The sequence below is a fragment of the Garra rufa genome, chromosome 8, assembly GCF_049309525.1.
Source record: "Garra rufa chromosome 8, GarRuf1.0, whole genome shotgun sequence".
NCBI lineage: Eukaryota > Metazoa > Chordata > Actinopteri > Cypriniformes > Cyprinidae > Garra > Garra rufa.
Window position 1 is genome coordinate 28,105,786 of NC_133368.1, and position 17,477 is coordinate 28,123,262.

At 37.8% G+C, this 17,477-nt stretch overlaps 1 protein-coding gene across 1 annotated transcript in view; it reads right to left on the reverse strand.

Annotated features, from left to right (window-relative positions):
• The window catches only part of ccnyl1 (cyclin Y-like 1), a 26,039-nt gene extending 10,264 nt beyond the window's left edge, over window positions 1–15,775 (reverse strand). The window contains exon 1 of the mRNA XM_073845283.1: window positions 14,783–15,775. Coding sequence (XP_073701384.1) covers window positions 14,783–14,936 — 154 coding nt within the window. The 5' untranslated portion in view covers window positions 14,937–15,775. The remainder of the gene's footprint in view (window positions 1–14,782) is intronic.
• Window positions 15,776–17,477: the final 1,702 nt, after the last annotated feature.

Sequence of the window (17,477 nt, forward strand, 5' to 3'; positions counted from 1 at the left end):
CATTTTTCTCAGTTTCTGATAAGAACGAGCAGTAGATGAGTCTCAAGAGTGTTCACCTAATATATAGCACATATAAAATGAGCTTTAGCGGAAGTTTACGAGCTGCTTATCTTTATGCAGAAGTCCTAAAGAACGCTCCGTGCTTACGGTCATTTCAATTTCCATCAGAGTTTCCACATTAGGTCAGGTGTCTCTTGACAGGCGCGAACACAGATGGCAGTGTGTTTCAAGATACTGAAGCAAGCGCTGAGATTGGTCCAGGAAAAATGTCATTTATAAGAATTGTCCAATAATGGCCTACATGGCACGCAAGCCCACCCCCACCTCCCTCTCTTGACAGGCGCGAGCTCAGTTGAGATTCCGATCGGCCCAACCCCCCCCCCCCCTCCATAAAAAAAACTCTCCGGTTCTACACGATTCGCGTGAATGACCCAATTGACAATGAAAACGGCGATTATCGCCGAAAAGCGACAAGTTTGCAGGTATGATATATATATATATATATATATATATATATATATATATATATATATATATATATATATATATATATATATATATAATGTAATTTATTCTTGTGATGGAAAAGATACATTTTCTTCAGTCTTCATTGACACATGAAATTATGTTATGCTGAAAACTTTTTTTTATTAACAACCTTGAAGAACAGCATTTATTTGACAAATATTGTTTAAATGTCTTTATTACTTTAATGCATACTTGCTGAATAAAAGTATTAATTTCTTTCAAAAATAAAACAGAAATATACTACTGACACCAAACTTTTGAACAGTACAGTCGTGGCCAAAAGTTTTGAGAATGACACAAATATTAGTTTTCACAAAGTTTGCTGCTAAACTGCTTTTAGATCTTTGTTTCAGTTGTTTCTGTGATGTACTGAAATATAATTACAAGCACTTCATACGTTTCAAAGGCTTTTATCAACAATTACATGACATTTATGCAAAGAGTCAGTATTTGCAGTGTTGGCCCTTCTTTTTCAGGACCTCTGGAATTCGACTGGGCATGCTCTCAATCAACTTCTGGGCCAAATCCTGACTGATAGCAACCCATTCTTTCATAATCACTTCTTGGAGTTTGTCAGAATTAGTGGGTTTTTGTTTGTCCACCCGCCTCTTGAGGATTGACCACAAGTTTTAAGATCTGGGGAGTTTCCAGGCCATGGACCCAAAATGTCAACGTTTTGGTCCCCCAAACAACTTAGTTATCACTTTTGCCTTATGGCACGGTGCTCCATCGTGCTGGAAAATGCATTGTTCTTCACCAAACTGTTGTTGGATTGTTGGAAGAAGTTGCTGTTGGAGGGTGTTTTGGTACCATTCTTTATTCATGGCTGAGTTTTTGGGCAAAATTGTGAGTGAGCCCACTCCCTTGGATGAGAAGCAACCCCACACATGAATGGTCTCAGGATGCTTTACTGTTGGCATGACACAGGACTGATGGTAGCGCTCACCTTTTCTTCACCGGACAAGCCTTTTTCCAGATGCCCCAAACAATCAGAAAGAGGCTTCATCGGAGAATATGACTTTGCCCCAGTCCTCAGCAGTCCATTCGCCATATTTTTTGCAGAAGATCAATCTGTCCCTGATGTTTTTTTTGGAGAGAAGTGGCTTCTTTGCTGCTCTTCTTGACACCAGGCCATCTTCCAAAAGTCTTGGCCTCACTGTGCGTGCAGATGCGCTCACACCTGCCTGCTGCCATTCCTGAGCAAGCTCTGCACTGGTGGCACTCCGATCCCGCAGCTGAATCCTCTTTAGGAGACGATCCTGGCGCTTGCTGGACTTTCTTGGACGCCCTGAAGCCTTCTTAACAATGCAGTGGAAAGTTTTTTTTGGGATTAAGTTCATTTTCATGGCAAAGGAGGACTATGCAATTCATCTGATCACTCTTCATAACATTCTTGAGTATATGCAAATTGCTATTATAAAAACTTAAGCAGCAACTTTTCCAATTTCCAATATTTATGTAATTCTCAAAACTTTTGGCCATGACTGTACTTTAGGTATAGTATTACATTGCAATTTTCTGTTCATTATATCTGACCAATAAGAAGGCAAAGCCAAGAATAAAATAAAAAAAGTTAGAATTGCACTGGTGGTGACATACATGACAATTCACAAACTGTCCAACAGAATAAATATTCATCTTTAAACTAAAACAACCCCCACAAGGGAGATAAGGTGGTATGTCGCCCTGCGCTGAGTGCTCAAACTGACTGGCAGGGCATGCTGCTACCCGCTCTGGCCACAGGAGCGAGAAAAATGGGGGCACAATAAGCCTATTGTATGGGCACTGCAATAGAACAACGCAACCTCACACCCTGAGCTCCGCCTACACCACCAAGTGCCACAGAAGCCATGCCAATGGATCAAAACGGACCTTACTACACATTACAGCATGAGCACACATACAAACCATAATCAAATCCACTGGGAGAAACATATTCAACTGTACAGAAATTAGTATACTGTTTAAGCCATCAACTAAAATATTCTATGTTCCATCAAGTTAAAATATCCTACCCAAAGTGCTGTTCAAAACATTAGGACTGAAGATTTTACCCAGACCACTTTATAAAAAGGTGTCTGCATCAGCCAATAAAGAGACATTCTTCTAGAATTAAATGAGCCAGGGTCAAAAGATTTGTGCCAGTGCTGCTAAGCTGTACAGTAAACACACTCCAAGGAGACGTTTGGACAGCTGCAACCATGTCATGGGAGCTACAAAACTGGCAGGAGGTGTAGCGCAGGTGCAGGACAGAAGAATTCCTGAGGAAGTTCAGGGTACCCAGCTTTGGATGATTTTACTCTACAGTCTATGATCCTAAATGCACTTTTACAATGAATCACAAGGAAAATCATAATGTATGTATCATTTACAACATTACCACAAGAGCCACTGTGCCTACAAGTAAGCATTAGCATATTTTATAGCAACAGTGTGAAGAAAATCTTACTAAGGTAGTTAATAGGCCTGGATTTTTATGATTTGATTCAGAATCTGATTCACAAGCTTGTGATTCAGTTCAATATTGATTATTTTGGATATACAGTATATCAGGTACAATACATGGCAAATTTTCTCAAGGAAAAAAATCTCTCAACTAATGCTGTAAAATATACACGAGAGTCAGTTGGTACTACATTACTATAATATTGAAGGTTACATTTTTTTTTTGTATACACTTGCACCTAAATTAAATTTTAGGATAATAAAGTTACAATTACATATTTATATTTGTACTCCAATTAGTTTTTTTTTTAATAAAAAATTTAATTGTTGACAAATTGATTTGAACATTAATTAAACACTGAAGAGCAGCTCAAATTATCATGTTCTATAAAAAAAAAATTATAATGAATGTTTTATGGCTCATATATTTAGAAAAATGCTGCTCTCTGGAGGTAATTTTTTCTAGCTGACCAATAAGCTTGTTCACCAAATAAATTTCTCTGCATGGCTGAAACACTGATTGAGCAATTACATAAGACAGGATATGGATTTCAGTAAGTTGTACACTTTTTTTTATTTAGTGAAACTAGTATTAAAGTGGAGGAGATGATCAGTTCATGTGCTGCTTCTCTTGAACTGAGGAACTACAGTGATCTGTCACTCATCTAATCTATATTTATTGTTTTAATACTGTAATAAAATGGACAGAATTTGAAATCTAAGACTTTTTTGTGGAATTTAAAAATCGATATTGTTTCATAAAAATGAGAATCAATTAAAATAGAGAAATTAAAGTTACATATTAAACATTAATATGTACATGTACTATGTACATATTAAAGTTACATAGTCAAGTTCATAATTTATAAAGATAGTTTATAGCCTGTTGCATGAATAACATTTTGATTCTCTTTAAAAGTAAAAACGTTTATAAGTAACTATCAAAATGTCTCTCGAAGACCCTATTCTAGCTGAAATTCACCGTCATGTTAGAATATGGTCACGGCAAAGTGCAAATAATTTCTAAATGGACTGAATTCAGGTACATCCAAACATGTACTCTAATAAATGAAAACATCAGAGCCTGCCAGTACCGGTCTTGATATCTAACACAAATATTCACAGCCATTTCCTACCCAAGGATATGAATGGCATGGCAAAGTGAGAATGACAAGTCCAAATGAGTTGGGCAAACTCAAAGACTTATTTCTCAACCAAACTCTTTTTGGAGCTGAGGCTCAGATTCCTTCCCCTGAGAGATCAATGGACACGGGTGAGAGAGAACGCTGACCAATAGGGAGGTGCAGAAATGCCTGGTGACAAGGCAGCTTTAGTTCAAGGGTGGCAAATAACAGCCAATTATATGTTCGCTAACTCAGTGATAAAACGCAAAGCTAATGTCACACTGCTGGGAAATACAAGTACGTTCTTAGTGGATCACACATAAAGATTAGACTAAAATCTTTAAGTTGTGTGTTGTAATAATTTTACTCCACCTCACTTTGTGCATAACCAACACTCCTTAACTGTGGTAAAAGCCCTGTAATGATCTCCCGTGAATTATTGCTTTAAAGGATTAGTTCAATAAAGACTAACATTTCTGTCATCATTTACTCAGTCTCATGTTGCTCCAAACCTGTGTGACTTCTGCGGAAAAACAAAAGACCAGTCGCTCTGTTTGTTTTGTATTATTGTTTTTTGTAGGGATGCACCGAATATTCGGCCACCGAAAAACCGCAGCCTGTCTGAAGCAACACTTCTGCGGTGTGGATGTATTTCAGTATATCTGAGAAAGACCCACGGATAGCGATTTGCAAAACTTGTAATGCCGAAATTTCAAGAGGTGTGTCTGCAGTCGTGCGTGCAGTGATGAGAGCAGAGATCAGCGCACTGCGCAGACAGATGTAGCTTTCAGTGAGTGAAAAACAATGGCTTTACGTTGGTGTTACGTCACAATATTTTAAAGATATGTCTTTTCTATATACTGTATTTTTTATAAATATTTATGTTTTAAACTGTGGAGATGAGCCAATGGATATCACACAAGCAACGTGAAAACTGATCAATATGTTAAAGTGAAAGTAAAAACTGACAGTGCTTTCAGCATCTGACGTGCATTATCTCAGAGACAATGAGAGACGATTATACTTCATATGCTGATATTAATTTAGTCCCCTACTATTGTGTAAGGGTTGTTTTTTGAAAAACTTAAATAAAGCTCTTAATTTGATGAAACTTCAAATGGCTATCCATTGAATAAATATGAGCGCTGCACGTTTCAAAGTCATTTGCTGCACTGCTTTGTTTACCATTCTGATGGCGCCTCCTGCTGGAAGAGAAAGACGTACTGTAGAGTTGTAAATGTGAACTGATGGATCCACAAGATAATGTGTTATAAAAATTTAAACAATTTAAAAAAGGCAGTAAAATATATGTATATGTTATTTAACTAATATAATACTTGATTGATAATAATTGTTTAAATTAATATAACTGATTTATTCTTTGAAACTTTAATATTAATTTATGCAATTGCAATGCCTTGATTTTAGTAAAATTAGTACACAGTCATAGCCATAAATGCAATGGTACTAATAATTGGCATAATTCTTTCGGTGTTTCGGTTTTCGGCCTTGGTTTCCTCTTTTTCGGTTTTCGGTTTCGGCCAAGAATTTTCATTTCGGTGCATCCCTAGTTTTTTGTTTTTAAAGAACTTTCTCTTTAGCATACATTAGGTTGGCCATGCCATTTCTATATTGGCTAAAATATCGAGGTTTTGGCTTTGTTTTTCTGTTTTCATACTTGAAGGTAATGATCAAAAAGTAGCTTGACCAATAACATGCAGGCATTGAACATAATTGACCAATCATGGCATGTGGGAAGTAGAGGTCAACCGATATATATCGTTCGGCCGATATTTGCCATTTTTTAATATATCGGCATCGGCCGATATCCATGTTTAGTAGCGCCGATTTAAAGTCAGGCACGTCCACGGGCAGCCCCGTGTTATCGGTGAGGCGCAACGTGCTGCTGTGAAGGACCCCAAGCCAAAACGTTTGTAAGATTCAGTAACAACAGTTCTAAGAGATAAAGGTAAGGCTTAAATTCTGATATTTCAAAGTCCCATGGCCATATATTTATTATATATTACTAGTAAACTATGAAGTGTTGCTTTCACTTAGTGAAAGAAAAAACGAATAGCGTAGAACCATCGGGAACTGGCATATGCTACAGCTGGATGAAGGTTTGCTTACTTGCAGTCAAGTTTAAGGACTGTAAACGAAAACTATCAGCAGCTTGCTAACATATTAGCCCCAGTGTTATGTTATGTTTTATTTTTCCTGTATCCGAGTCGGAGAATTTCACTCTGTGCGTGGGGTGGAGAAGGCGGCAACATTGTGATTTAAGTTACTCCGCCTCGCTCGGAGATGCACGGATGATGGTTATTTCTGCGGGTGCTGCGGATAATCCGCGGGTTGGGTGATAAAAAATGCATTCGAATTACTTGTGGGTGGGTCGCGGGTGGATGAGATAAATCAATAATGATGCAAACATTGACTACATTTTCTAAAATCTGAACCTGAGTGATGTGGTCAGGACCGTGGCGCCAGCTTCCTTTTAAATAGATTTTGATAATTGCACCTAATGCGCCCGCACCGCACCGTCCTCTCCTTCACCCCAGATACTGCGAGTTTACAACTATGGTCACGTCCAGATGTCAGTAAACATTATATCATGTCAGCATGGATTTGGCTTAAAAGCACGAGAGATTAAGCCTATATAAGTGTGCAGCGATGTGAAGATCAGCTGTTAAAATGAACCATCCATTCATCATATTATCATGCAAAACTAAGAATTAGAATAATTGTAATAGGAAGATCGTGTGCGGTTTGCTAAATCAGAGAAAAATATAGGTGCGGGTGGGTGGCAGGCGGATTATACTATTGCCTGATTTTGCTTTATTTCGTCGTCTAAAGTAAAATTTTGCTCTCTTTTGTCATCGTATTCTGAAACAAGTCACCACTGAGCCGCTATGCATCTCCATTTAAACACAGCATTGTTTCTTTTATAAATGAACGTGCGTTTTTAAACGAATCTAGTGAAATGATTCAATTTGCCATACATAAAGGCACTCACTTTATTCAGGAATGAATCAGCTGTTCGAACGAATCAAATGAATGATATGATTCAGTAATTAAATCAGTGTTTTGCCGCCACCTGCTGGCAGATCCTTTCAGTTATATAAATCATTTAATATTTCTATATTCAAAATTGTATATTTAAAACATTAATCTCAGCTCTAAAACTTTTATGAAAATGATTGACAGTTTTTTTTATATTTAACTTTGGTTAAATCTTTTATTTTAATATTGTGCAGTGCACAAAATTAAGATCTGAGAAATGGTTCAAGTCAGTGTTCAGTGTTCATGATGTTAAGTTTAGAATTGTGCATCCACTTATTATTAGTGTGGCATTTTAGCATGCAAATAAAGGGGAGAACTTCAAGATATCAGCCCTAAAATTCAGCCCAAAAAATCGGCAGCACATATCGGCCATCGGCTGACCCTGACCTATAAACATCGGCATCGGTTATAGAAAAACCCATATCGGTCGACCTCTAGTGGGAAGGTGGGATCACAGAGAGCGGTCAAATCGATGAAAATACACGTACATATTAAGTGTTCAACTTGAAGCCCAATTCTTGTATGACATCAAAGTATAGCGAGAGTGATTCGAAAGCATATGGACCTGTCCTCTCTGCTCTACCTCTCACAGTAATTAGATATACAACGATCAATCTGTGCAGTGCAAACAATCAAAACCTGGTTATTTTAGGCAATATAGAAATCCTGGCCAGGGAATTTCCCCAGAAAATGGCATGTATGGTCACCCTAGCAAACATTATTGTTCAAATTTTATCAGTAAGACGCTTTTGAAAGACATCAATGCTCACTGAGGTTGTATTTATTTGCTGAGAAATACTATTAAGAACACTAATATTTTGAAATATTATTACCAGTTGTATTAGGGGGCTGGTGAATTATTGAAACTGATTGGCTGAAGAATGTTCTAAAGTGTGCAATTATTTTCAGGTAAACGCATGGCTAAAGTAGTTCCAGGCAGGTCTTGACCGCATTACATGTCCATTTCACTTCGCCAAATGATTTCAGTCATATTAAAAATCCTTACAGCCTAAAACAGCAAAACAACCAAAAGTCACAAAGACAGCGACCAAGCAAATAGTTAACAACTGGATAAAAATGACAGATTATTTCCACAAGTTTTTGCCACAAAATTAAGTTTTGTTGTGTACGGAAAGCACATACTCAATTTTTCCAGCTCTCTCTCTCGTACAAACGCACACATTTACAGTACAGATACAAACTCAATGTATGAAAACATACACATGTGCACAGAAATGTGTTGTCAGCACTGCTCTGATGGTTTTACCAGTAAAACAGTTTAGCAACTTAAAAGCTACATGGCATTTCTCACTACCGAGGTAATAACAGCACTGTTGTTGGAGCAGATGAACTTACAGTTGAGACGCACAGACTCGGGAAAAATCACACACGCCAGGGTCTGAAACTAACAAGGGCTTATGGAAAAAATGCCACTAAAATGAACAAAAATGCCCCATAAATTCAAGACAAAGGGGTAAAAAAATACCCCTGCTGCGATTGAAATGAAATGTGAAAATTAATAAAAATGTAAAGTCATGTTACATTTAATTACATTTAGATCCACTGACACTGCATCAGATTGCTTTTACATGCTTTTTTTTTTCCAACGTTGAGCCTTATAACCAATCAACCGCGTTTCTGTTGAACTTAAGAATGCATTGGCCAATCATAGGTTCTTAGATTAGTCAGCGCTGAACACGAGCCAATCAGGGCTCATCCACATGAAGCCAGAGCTATCCAATCTTTTTTCCTTGCTCTAAAAAAAAAATTCTGTAAACAGTGTCGTCTCAAGAAATATCTGCATATACATGAAACCACTGAAACAGACTCAAAATGGTGTAGTATACATGCCAGACCAGTAGGTGGTACTGTAATTCTGCCACAGAGATACACTAAAAACTGGGAAGACTTTTTATTTTTAAATACACTACTTATTAATCTGTTTATTTTATCAAATAAAAATACAGTCGTATATTGTTCATGTTGTTTTACGGTGTTTATTTTAAACAGTATTGACAAGAGTTTAAAATATTGGTTCAAGTAATTGGGTAAATTCAAGTATTTGACATTAAAGACAACATAGCACTGTGTTTATAATAATAATGTGATTATAAAAATTGCCCTCACAATTATAAAAAGCCACTAGAAATAAATTCCAGAGGGCAAATATTGCCCCTTAATGGGAAATTTAATTTCTGACCCTTACACGCTTATAATATGATTCGTTTAGTTAATTTGGTCTGGACCAAAAAGGAAAATGCTACATTTGGTCCTGGTCCACTTAGCGTTCACATTGGCATTTTTTTGACAGTAAACCTAAAGATACCAAATCTAAAGGCATAGTGATACGTTCACAAACTGATTGGTCGGGTTGAATGACGTATATTTCTTTACGGAACTCTCCACTCCAAACAAAAGAAAAAGGTGCATTCCACTTAAAGTACACCTGATGCCATCTAAAAGCGCGCTCACTGTTGCGTGTATATGATGTTATTTTCACCGCAAAAAGCTCATAAAAGGCACTTTATCACCTTGTTGCTCAATGTTTGGCCTCTGCTCATTTTGTTTTGGATACACCACTTGTTCCCTTTGTGAAATCCTGTCACAAATGGTTGCATCTTCTCATTACTTCCTATTGGTTCACTTAGTATTTGGTCCGTGTTGCTTTATATATTTATTCAAACTGCACCAGGAATCGAGGTTTGCATTAGTGTTGGGCGATATGCTCAATTTTCATATCGTTCTATCGTCAGCCTGTGAGATCACCGATACACGACACTATCGTGCTAATTTATTTAATAATATGTATGTACAAAATTCCTTATTCGTTTTGTAAGGGAAGTCTTGTTATTGGGCATATGACTAAGTTATGCGTGTACAGACCGCTGACTGTAGTTCTGCCGGAGAAGTTCAAGTTTACTTTCGGTTTCATTCTCTGCTATCTTCAGTGAGTGGTAAATGTGCGTGCTTGAATGTAAATGAATGTATCTTTCTATACCCGTCATATTGCAATAATGTTAGCGCTAGGGCTGCACGATTAATCGTTTTTAAACCGAAATCGCGAGTTTTGAAAGGGTGCGATTTTCAAATCGCAAGAGCTGCGATTATTTCGATTTATTATCAAATGTGGTAACAAGCATTTAAGTCGTTTCTGACAGGTCGCTTCATGTGCACATTACGTCTTCATGCTTATATTACGTTTGATGCAGAGTTTAACCAATAGGGGGCATTTTAACACTGCATGTAGAGACATGCACAGGACGTATTTTTCAGTCCCGCGTCCGCAGAAATATGTTTATCTCGTTCAGTTCCCGCCTCGACATTCATGTTTTGTTCCGCTCCTGCCCACATAAAAGTAACCTATATAGTTTTTCTCAGTACATCAATTGAATTTACATGAAACAGTTTTGTAACATCTCGTAATTTCACAAAACCCCAGCATAAACGCTCCTGATAAAATATTTGTTATAGAGGCTAAGCATCAACATTCACAAACCACTGTTATTCTTAACAGAAGAGCAAGCATGAGCTACTGTGTGTATCCATAGCAGAATGCAAGTAGACAAAGCTAAAGTTGACATCTCAGTTCAAATGCGATCTCATAAAGCTCTAACACAATGAATATTATGCACAATGAATCTTTCACAATGTCTACACTTCGTGTGTTTTAATTCGCGAGCACGCAATATTCAGCACTGTGCAAGAATGTTTGAGCAGTGAGTGGATTCTAACCTCTGATGACTGCCTATCCTTGTGCTTACTAATCATAGCTGTAAGTTATATACTAGTTGTTCTTGCTGCTTTTGTGCAATAGATTAATAACAATATTTGCTTTTAAGATAGCCTATATCTATTTTGCGGGGGTCCCGCGAATCATTTTATTTTCCCGCGTCCCGAACAGCCGCACTCGCCCATCAAGTTTTGTCCCGCGCCGCAGTCGGTTGCCTCGGGTCCCGCTATATACTCCCGTAGGAGTGCAGGTCTCTACTGCATTTACTGAGAAAATAACGTTAACGTCATTTGGAAAAGATGAGCGGGAGCAGCGGCTCAACTTCCCAACAAAGTGTCTCTTAATGTAGGTTATCTTCAGTGTTTTACTGATGTAAAATTGTTCACAGTGTGTTTGGATTCCTGAAAGTTTAAGATTTTAATAATATTTTATTATATATATATATATATATTATAAAAGATTTTAATAATATTTTATTATAGCATTTTAATTGTTAATTTTATTTAAGATACTGTAGTTATTTTCTTAATATGTCATGATAACTGACAACTTTATTTTAAAAAAGGCAACAATGTTTAAGAGGTTTTAAATAAACAGTAGAACAGTGTAGCATACTTTGTGATTATGCTTGGTCTTTCTTTGGTGCTGTTAAAACCACCATATCAAACCTGTAGCTCTTTTATGAAATAGTAGTAAATCGCATTTTAAATCGCAAATCGCAATTTTGATCAGAAAAATCGCAATTAGATTTTTTCTCCAAATCGTGCAGCCCTAGTTAGCGCTGTATGTCTGATTGTTGTCATCAGTTCATGTTGTAGTTCAGTTCATATAGACGTTTTATCTGAACACGGAAGTAAGTCCGACTCTTAACTGAAAGAATGCTTTGCATTTCCGGTCTGCATTGTTTCTAGTCAAATTAGGGTATATTCCGAGCTAATAAACTAATGTTAAACCTATTACAATGTTTTTAAAAAGCACATGGCTCCATAGCGCCATCACTTGGCAATGTAGCAAATGACCGTCATTTGTCAGTGCCTCACTTTAATGAGTGTGTAGATGACACGAAGCTGCGGACGTTAGCTACATTAAAAACAGATGGACGCTATTTGAACGGGTTCCTATGGAAACCGGAACAGAAAAGCATTCAATCTGACGTTAGAATTCGTAATGGCGGCGCTCATCGTTTACTCAGGAAAAAGGTCTATAGAATGAGGAGAAATGGTGCCCGTGTAATTCACGTGCATATGTTTAGCGCCATTTTATCGCATCGTAGTTCTAGTTAACGCATACAGATGTTACTGAACTTCATCACTAACTAGTGTTGCCTAGTCTAGTGCGAGATGCACTTTAAAAAACACTCCCGTTATAATCAGTTTATCTATCTACACTGTGTGATGAATAAATCTCTTACCCATGCGGCCACTCTATGCATGTGTTTATACCAGTTTCTGAAGCATCCTAGAACCGACTCTCTGCACTGCATCGCTAAAGTTAGGCGCCTTTTTGACGGATAATAATAATAATCGTCTTACTATCGTCAAAGGCATCAGCAACTGGCGATATCTCTAACTATCGTCGATACACGATACTAACCCTAGTTTGCATGGAAGGGGGCCGAGACCAATCTTTTTATTGGTCTAGGCCCGCTTGTTTGGTGCGCACCAGGGTTTGGATAGCAGCGTTCACACTTACTCAAATGAACCGCACTAACAGAGCAAACGCACCAGAGTTCATTTTAATCAAACCAAACATGACGAGTGCGAACACACCCTAAATCTCTCTTAAAACTGCACTGCATTACTATCAACAACTCAAACCACTGTTACTAGGTCTAAAATGACATTTTAAAATAAGCAACAGAGGTGTTAGATGAGAATGAGATGCATAAGAAATTAATCCTAGACACGAAAGCGTTGTAAGGATAAAAACTAGACTAATGTTTTGAAATACATCATCTGAACAATGTCTTAAGGTGTGGTAACTGCAGTATAAACAGAATAATTGACTCCAATCTGTTGAATTATTACAAAATAATGCACACCCAAGGTGTAACCGCATAACCACCTCCGGTGTGCAATATTTTCTAATAATGTAACGCCCTGTTGTCAATAATTTCTTACTTAAATAACTGTTTTCTGTTTAGTATACTGCAATATATTTTAAAAGGTATTTTTTTCCTGTGATGGCAAGGCTGAATTTCCACCAATGTCACATGATCTTTAAGAAATCTTTCTAATATGTTAATTTGCTGCTCAAGAAACATTTTATTATTATCAAGGTTTAAACAGTTGTGCTGCTGAATACTTTTGTGGAAAAAGTGATACATAATAACAACAATATAATTTTTGTAACAACGTAAATGTCTTTACTGTCAATTTAATGCATCCTTGCTGAATACAAGTATTACTTTCTTTCCACATTAAAAAAAAGAACCCAAACTTTTGAATAGTAGTGTATGTGCTAAACAACTGAGATTCATTCATTCCACAGGTCTCTAGAGCTCATGTACTCAACTGACACTCCCATTCCCCCACCACCAATGTCAAAAATAACCCCTGGGGGTAGGGCAGCCGTCCTCACTGAGGGAAGAAATACGGCTGTAGTGTGGCATAGCACAGTGATTCCCAACAAGGGGTATGTGTACCTCAGATATAAAAGAAATTCACAACTTAATTTTATGTTCTGCCAGTATGATAAAAATAAATCCGGCTCTTTTCTGTTTTAGCGGTGATTAAAAAGACTGGAAAAAAACTAGCACCAAAGAGAAGTGATTCTATACATGAAGGTAGTAAAACAGTTCAATACAGGAAAACTAAGTTTATCCAAACTTAACCTCTAAGCCCCAAAGGGAACAGAACGTGCCTCATGGAGATTCCCAACGAGAGAGTGAGATAAGGAGAGAATGCAGCTGTCCCAAGATCTACATCACTGGGATGCCAGGAATTCTACACATTTTTGATCGTCTCTGCCTGTTAAACTTAGACTCGTTTTTATTCTCATGTCCCACAGTATTCCAAATTAACCATGACCTGGAATGTCCCAATCATAAAGGATTAACCGCAGCCAAAGTAGTGGAGTTTACACTGCTGTCATATGCGCTTCAAGCCAAAGATGAAGACATGCTGCTCTAAATACAGCACTGGAAGTTATTTGTGAGTGTGTGTGACTATATACATCTCCCCCGAGGGTAAAATAGCTCAGGCTAAATAAACAGCAGTAAAGACTGCAAACAGTCCCAAGAGACATCACACACATACCCCAAATACTAACAGATACCCTTCGAAAGATCTCGCTAAACCTTGTTTCTTTCAATAACATTATTGAAGCTGATTACTAAAATCTGCTATTGTTATTCAGCCTGACACTGTCTTAGGCCACACATTTTCAAAGCAAACAAACAGCACTTAAAGCATTCAGCTCTTAACAGAAACCCGACCCGAGAGACGAGCAGGTCAAGGCATCGGATCACAGCAGTACAGTTCCTCAAGACGCTGTGCCACACAAATGTTAAAACACAAAAACAGAATAGAGTAGAATATTGTGGTGACAGTTGGTGTCATGGAACAACGCTTGCAGGATTCAAACCTACAACACTTTGGATAAACCTATCCAAACCTAGTCAGGCACACCAGTTCAGGCCTTGAAACTACTAATGAACCGATGATATTAATCAGGTATTAATTAGGAATGCAGAACCACTTGTCTGGATCAAGAGTGCTTAGTGTTGTTAGTGGAGATCCACCTAGAAAGTAATTTCCAACACCTGTCTGAATTATTATCAAGTGAACATTAAGACGTTGAGCTAGTTCAGGTGTGTTTGAGCAGGGTTAGTCCAAAAGGTTGATCTCCACTAGCAGGGCTGAGCAATCGTGGTCACCCACTAGATAGAACTTACCATCGGGCACCTCTCTGTCACTGATGTGCTGCAAGTATGGACCAGTGTCATCGCTCACGTCTGTGTTGATCTGATAGTCCTCCAGACGCTCCACCTGACGGGGTAGTTTGGGGCTCCCACTGGGGGACACGCAGCAGGATGCTGTATTTCCCATGATGATACACAAGTATGTGCTCTACCTGCTCAGGTGTGTTAGTCTAGGCTACTTGTGTCATCAAATGTGAATCAACGGATCCAATAAATAAACTCAAGATAAAAGGTGCATGAAGGGCTGAAATGGACACAGAGTCAGCATTTACTGCTGTGCTGTCTTGCTGCTCCACTCTCAAGAGGTATTTTACTATCTGTGCCAGTCATATAACGGGACTCCATGCATTTAGACACAGTGCAACAGAAGACCTAAGGCTTTAGCATCCGAGTAATCAATACAACCGGATATAACACGCGTGACTAACAGCATATCACGAACGTTAGAAAATATCGGTCTGAGTTCACTGAATACGATTTTGGTCTTTTAAATTAGCCGCGCATGCTAACTGCTAACGGCTAATATTGATTCATTGTGAATAAGCGAGTTATTAGCCGCCGTGCTAACTGAGACAAACCATTCCTTCAACTCTGATTTAAATGTCCGAATGTGTTGTAAATCAAGCCGGTTTGGCAGTTCAAATCGGGAAGAGATAAAATAGCCCCCGAAGAACAGACTTCCAAGCATTTATCCGTCATGTACAGGGCAGATCTGTGTGTTGGCTGAAACTCTGGATCCAATAATCACTCAAATCCTCAGGCCTTCGGGCCCGCAGCGAGAGAAAATTAGGCTTTTAACCCAGTAGATAAATAAAGTCCTGTCCATTTACAAGCACCTAATTCAGGCTCCGGGTTTGTTTGGTGTTATTAGATTTTGTCCACCGAGGCTCGTCGGAGAGTCCCCTTGTTATCCCCTCCTCCTCGCCGGCCAGTGCAGCAGCAGCAGCGATCCTCTCCCCGCCACCACCGCCATCTGCTCCGAGTGACGCAGATAAGAGCCCGCCCCTTTTCGACATTCCATCAATTGCGATTGGATAAGCTACCAAAACAAAATAAATATCTGTTCATTGATTGGTGATTATAACTGTCAATCACGCCAGCTTGCTACAGATTAAAACCCCGCCCATTTACACACCTCTTTGTGAATAGTATGAAATGGAATACTTGTGTACTGCATACTGAACATTGTATACTGTGCAGTGCATAGCCTACTATTCTTTTGAATATGTGAAATTGTATAAACATTTCAAACAGAAGTATTCAAGGAGTGGTGTCTGTTATTGTCTCTGAAAAAAAAGGTTGGGTTCTTCTTTTGCAGTGGCAATCTAATTCTGCCACTTATTTTAGATTTTAAACCCAAATTAGCTTTTTTTTTATTAAATTAAATGTCAAATCATGGAATGTATCCACCAGCATTCAATCAGACAATTAGCCTAGTAAATAAAGGGTTACAAAACCGGCTTAATAATGCTTCAGACTTATTAAGGGGTCTCATTCATAAATTCCTCAAATAATTACAAAGAAATAGTAAATAACACATTAAATTAAATGTGAAGTTTAAAAGTTAAAAGACCAATAACCTTTTTTATTTACAGCTTCTAAAAAATCATTCTTTACAGTCAGTGTTGGGGAGTAACTAATTACATGTAAAGGCGTTATGTAATTTTAATTGCATTCAGTTACATTCATACATTTTAATTATATTCAGTTACAGTTACTGAATAAAATGTGTAATTAAATTACAGTTACTTATAAAAATGTAACACACACACACACACACACACACACACACACACACACAGATTTAATTGATTTCTTACCCAAATTGCATTGACTGCTCTATGAGACACCAGTGTTTCAGGTGTTTAGGACATGTTTATTCAATTACTGGTTTATTTCCTATTTGGGTTTATGTATATGCTTTTTTTTTAGGATTAGCTGTTTTTTTCCCAGTGTCTATGCAATGATTTGATTTAAAAAACAGTAGCATAGCTATTAAACTATTTCTTGTTACAACCGCAATTCCAGAAAAGTTTTGACGTTTCGTGAAATGCCATAAAATCAAGAATATGTTATCTGTTCATTCTCTTTAACCTCTATTAAATTGACTAAAGTACAAAAAAAAAAATGTTTTTAGTGGCCAACTTTTAATTTTATTTTGTAAATATAACCAAATTTAGATTTTCATGGCTGCAACACACTCCCAAAAAGTTGGGACAGAGGCAAAATAAAAATGATAAGGTTATAGAATATCCAAATTAAACTGTTTTGAAACTATTCACAGTGAGCAGGTGAAGTGAAAATAGGTGAGGATATCATGTTTAGGTATAAACGAAGCATTTTAGTCTTTGCGAGCAAAGTTGGATCATGTCTCATCAGAAAATCACAAAGAATTTAGGTCTTTTACCAACTACCACACATAATATTGTGAAAAAAAAAAAAAAAAAAAAAAAAAAAAATATATATATATATATATAGTGTGGCGGGAGTCCCGAGGCACAATCAGCGTCGCCCTGGCAACTCACGCCAAACACCTGGACCTCATCACCACGGACCAATCGTTCACGGACGCCGCCCCTACAAAAGCCGGTTGCTCACCACAGATCACTGAGAAACTATCTCCGATGAGGTTGAAGCTTACCTGCTCTCTGCTCTCATTTCCCCCTAC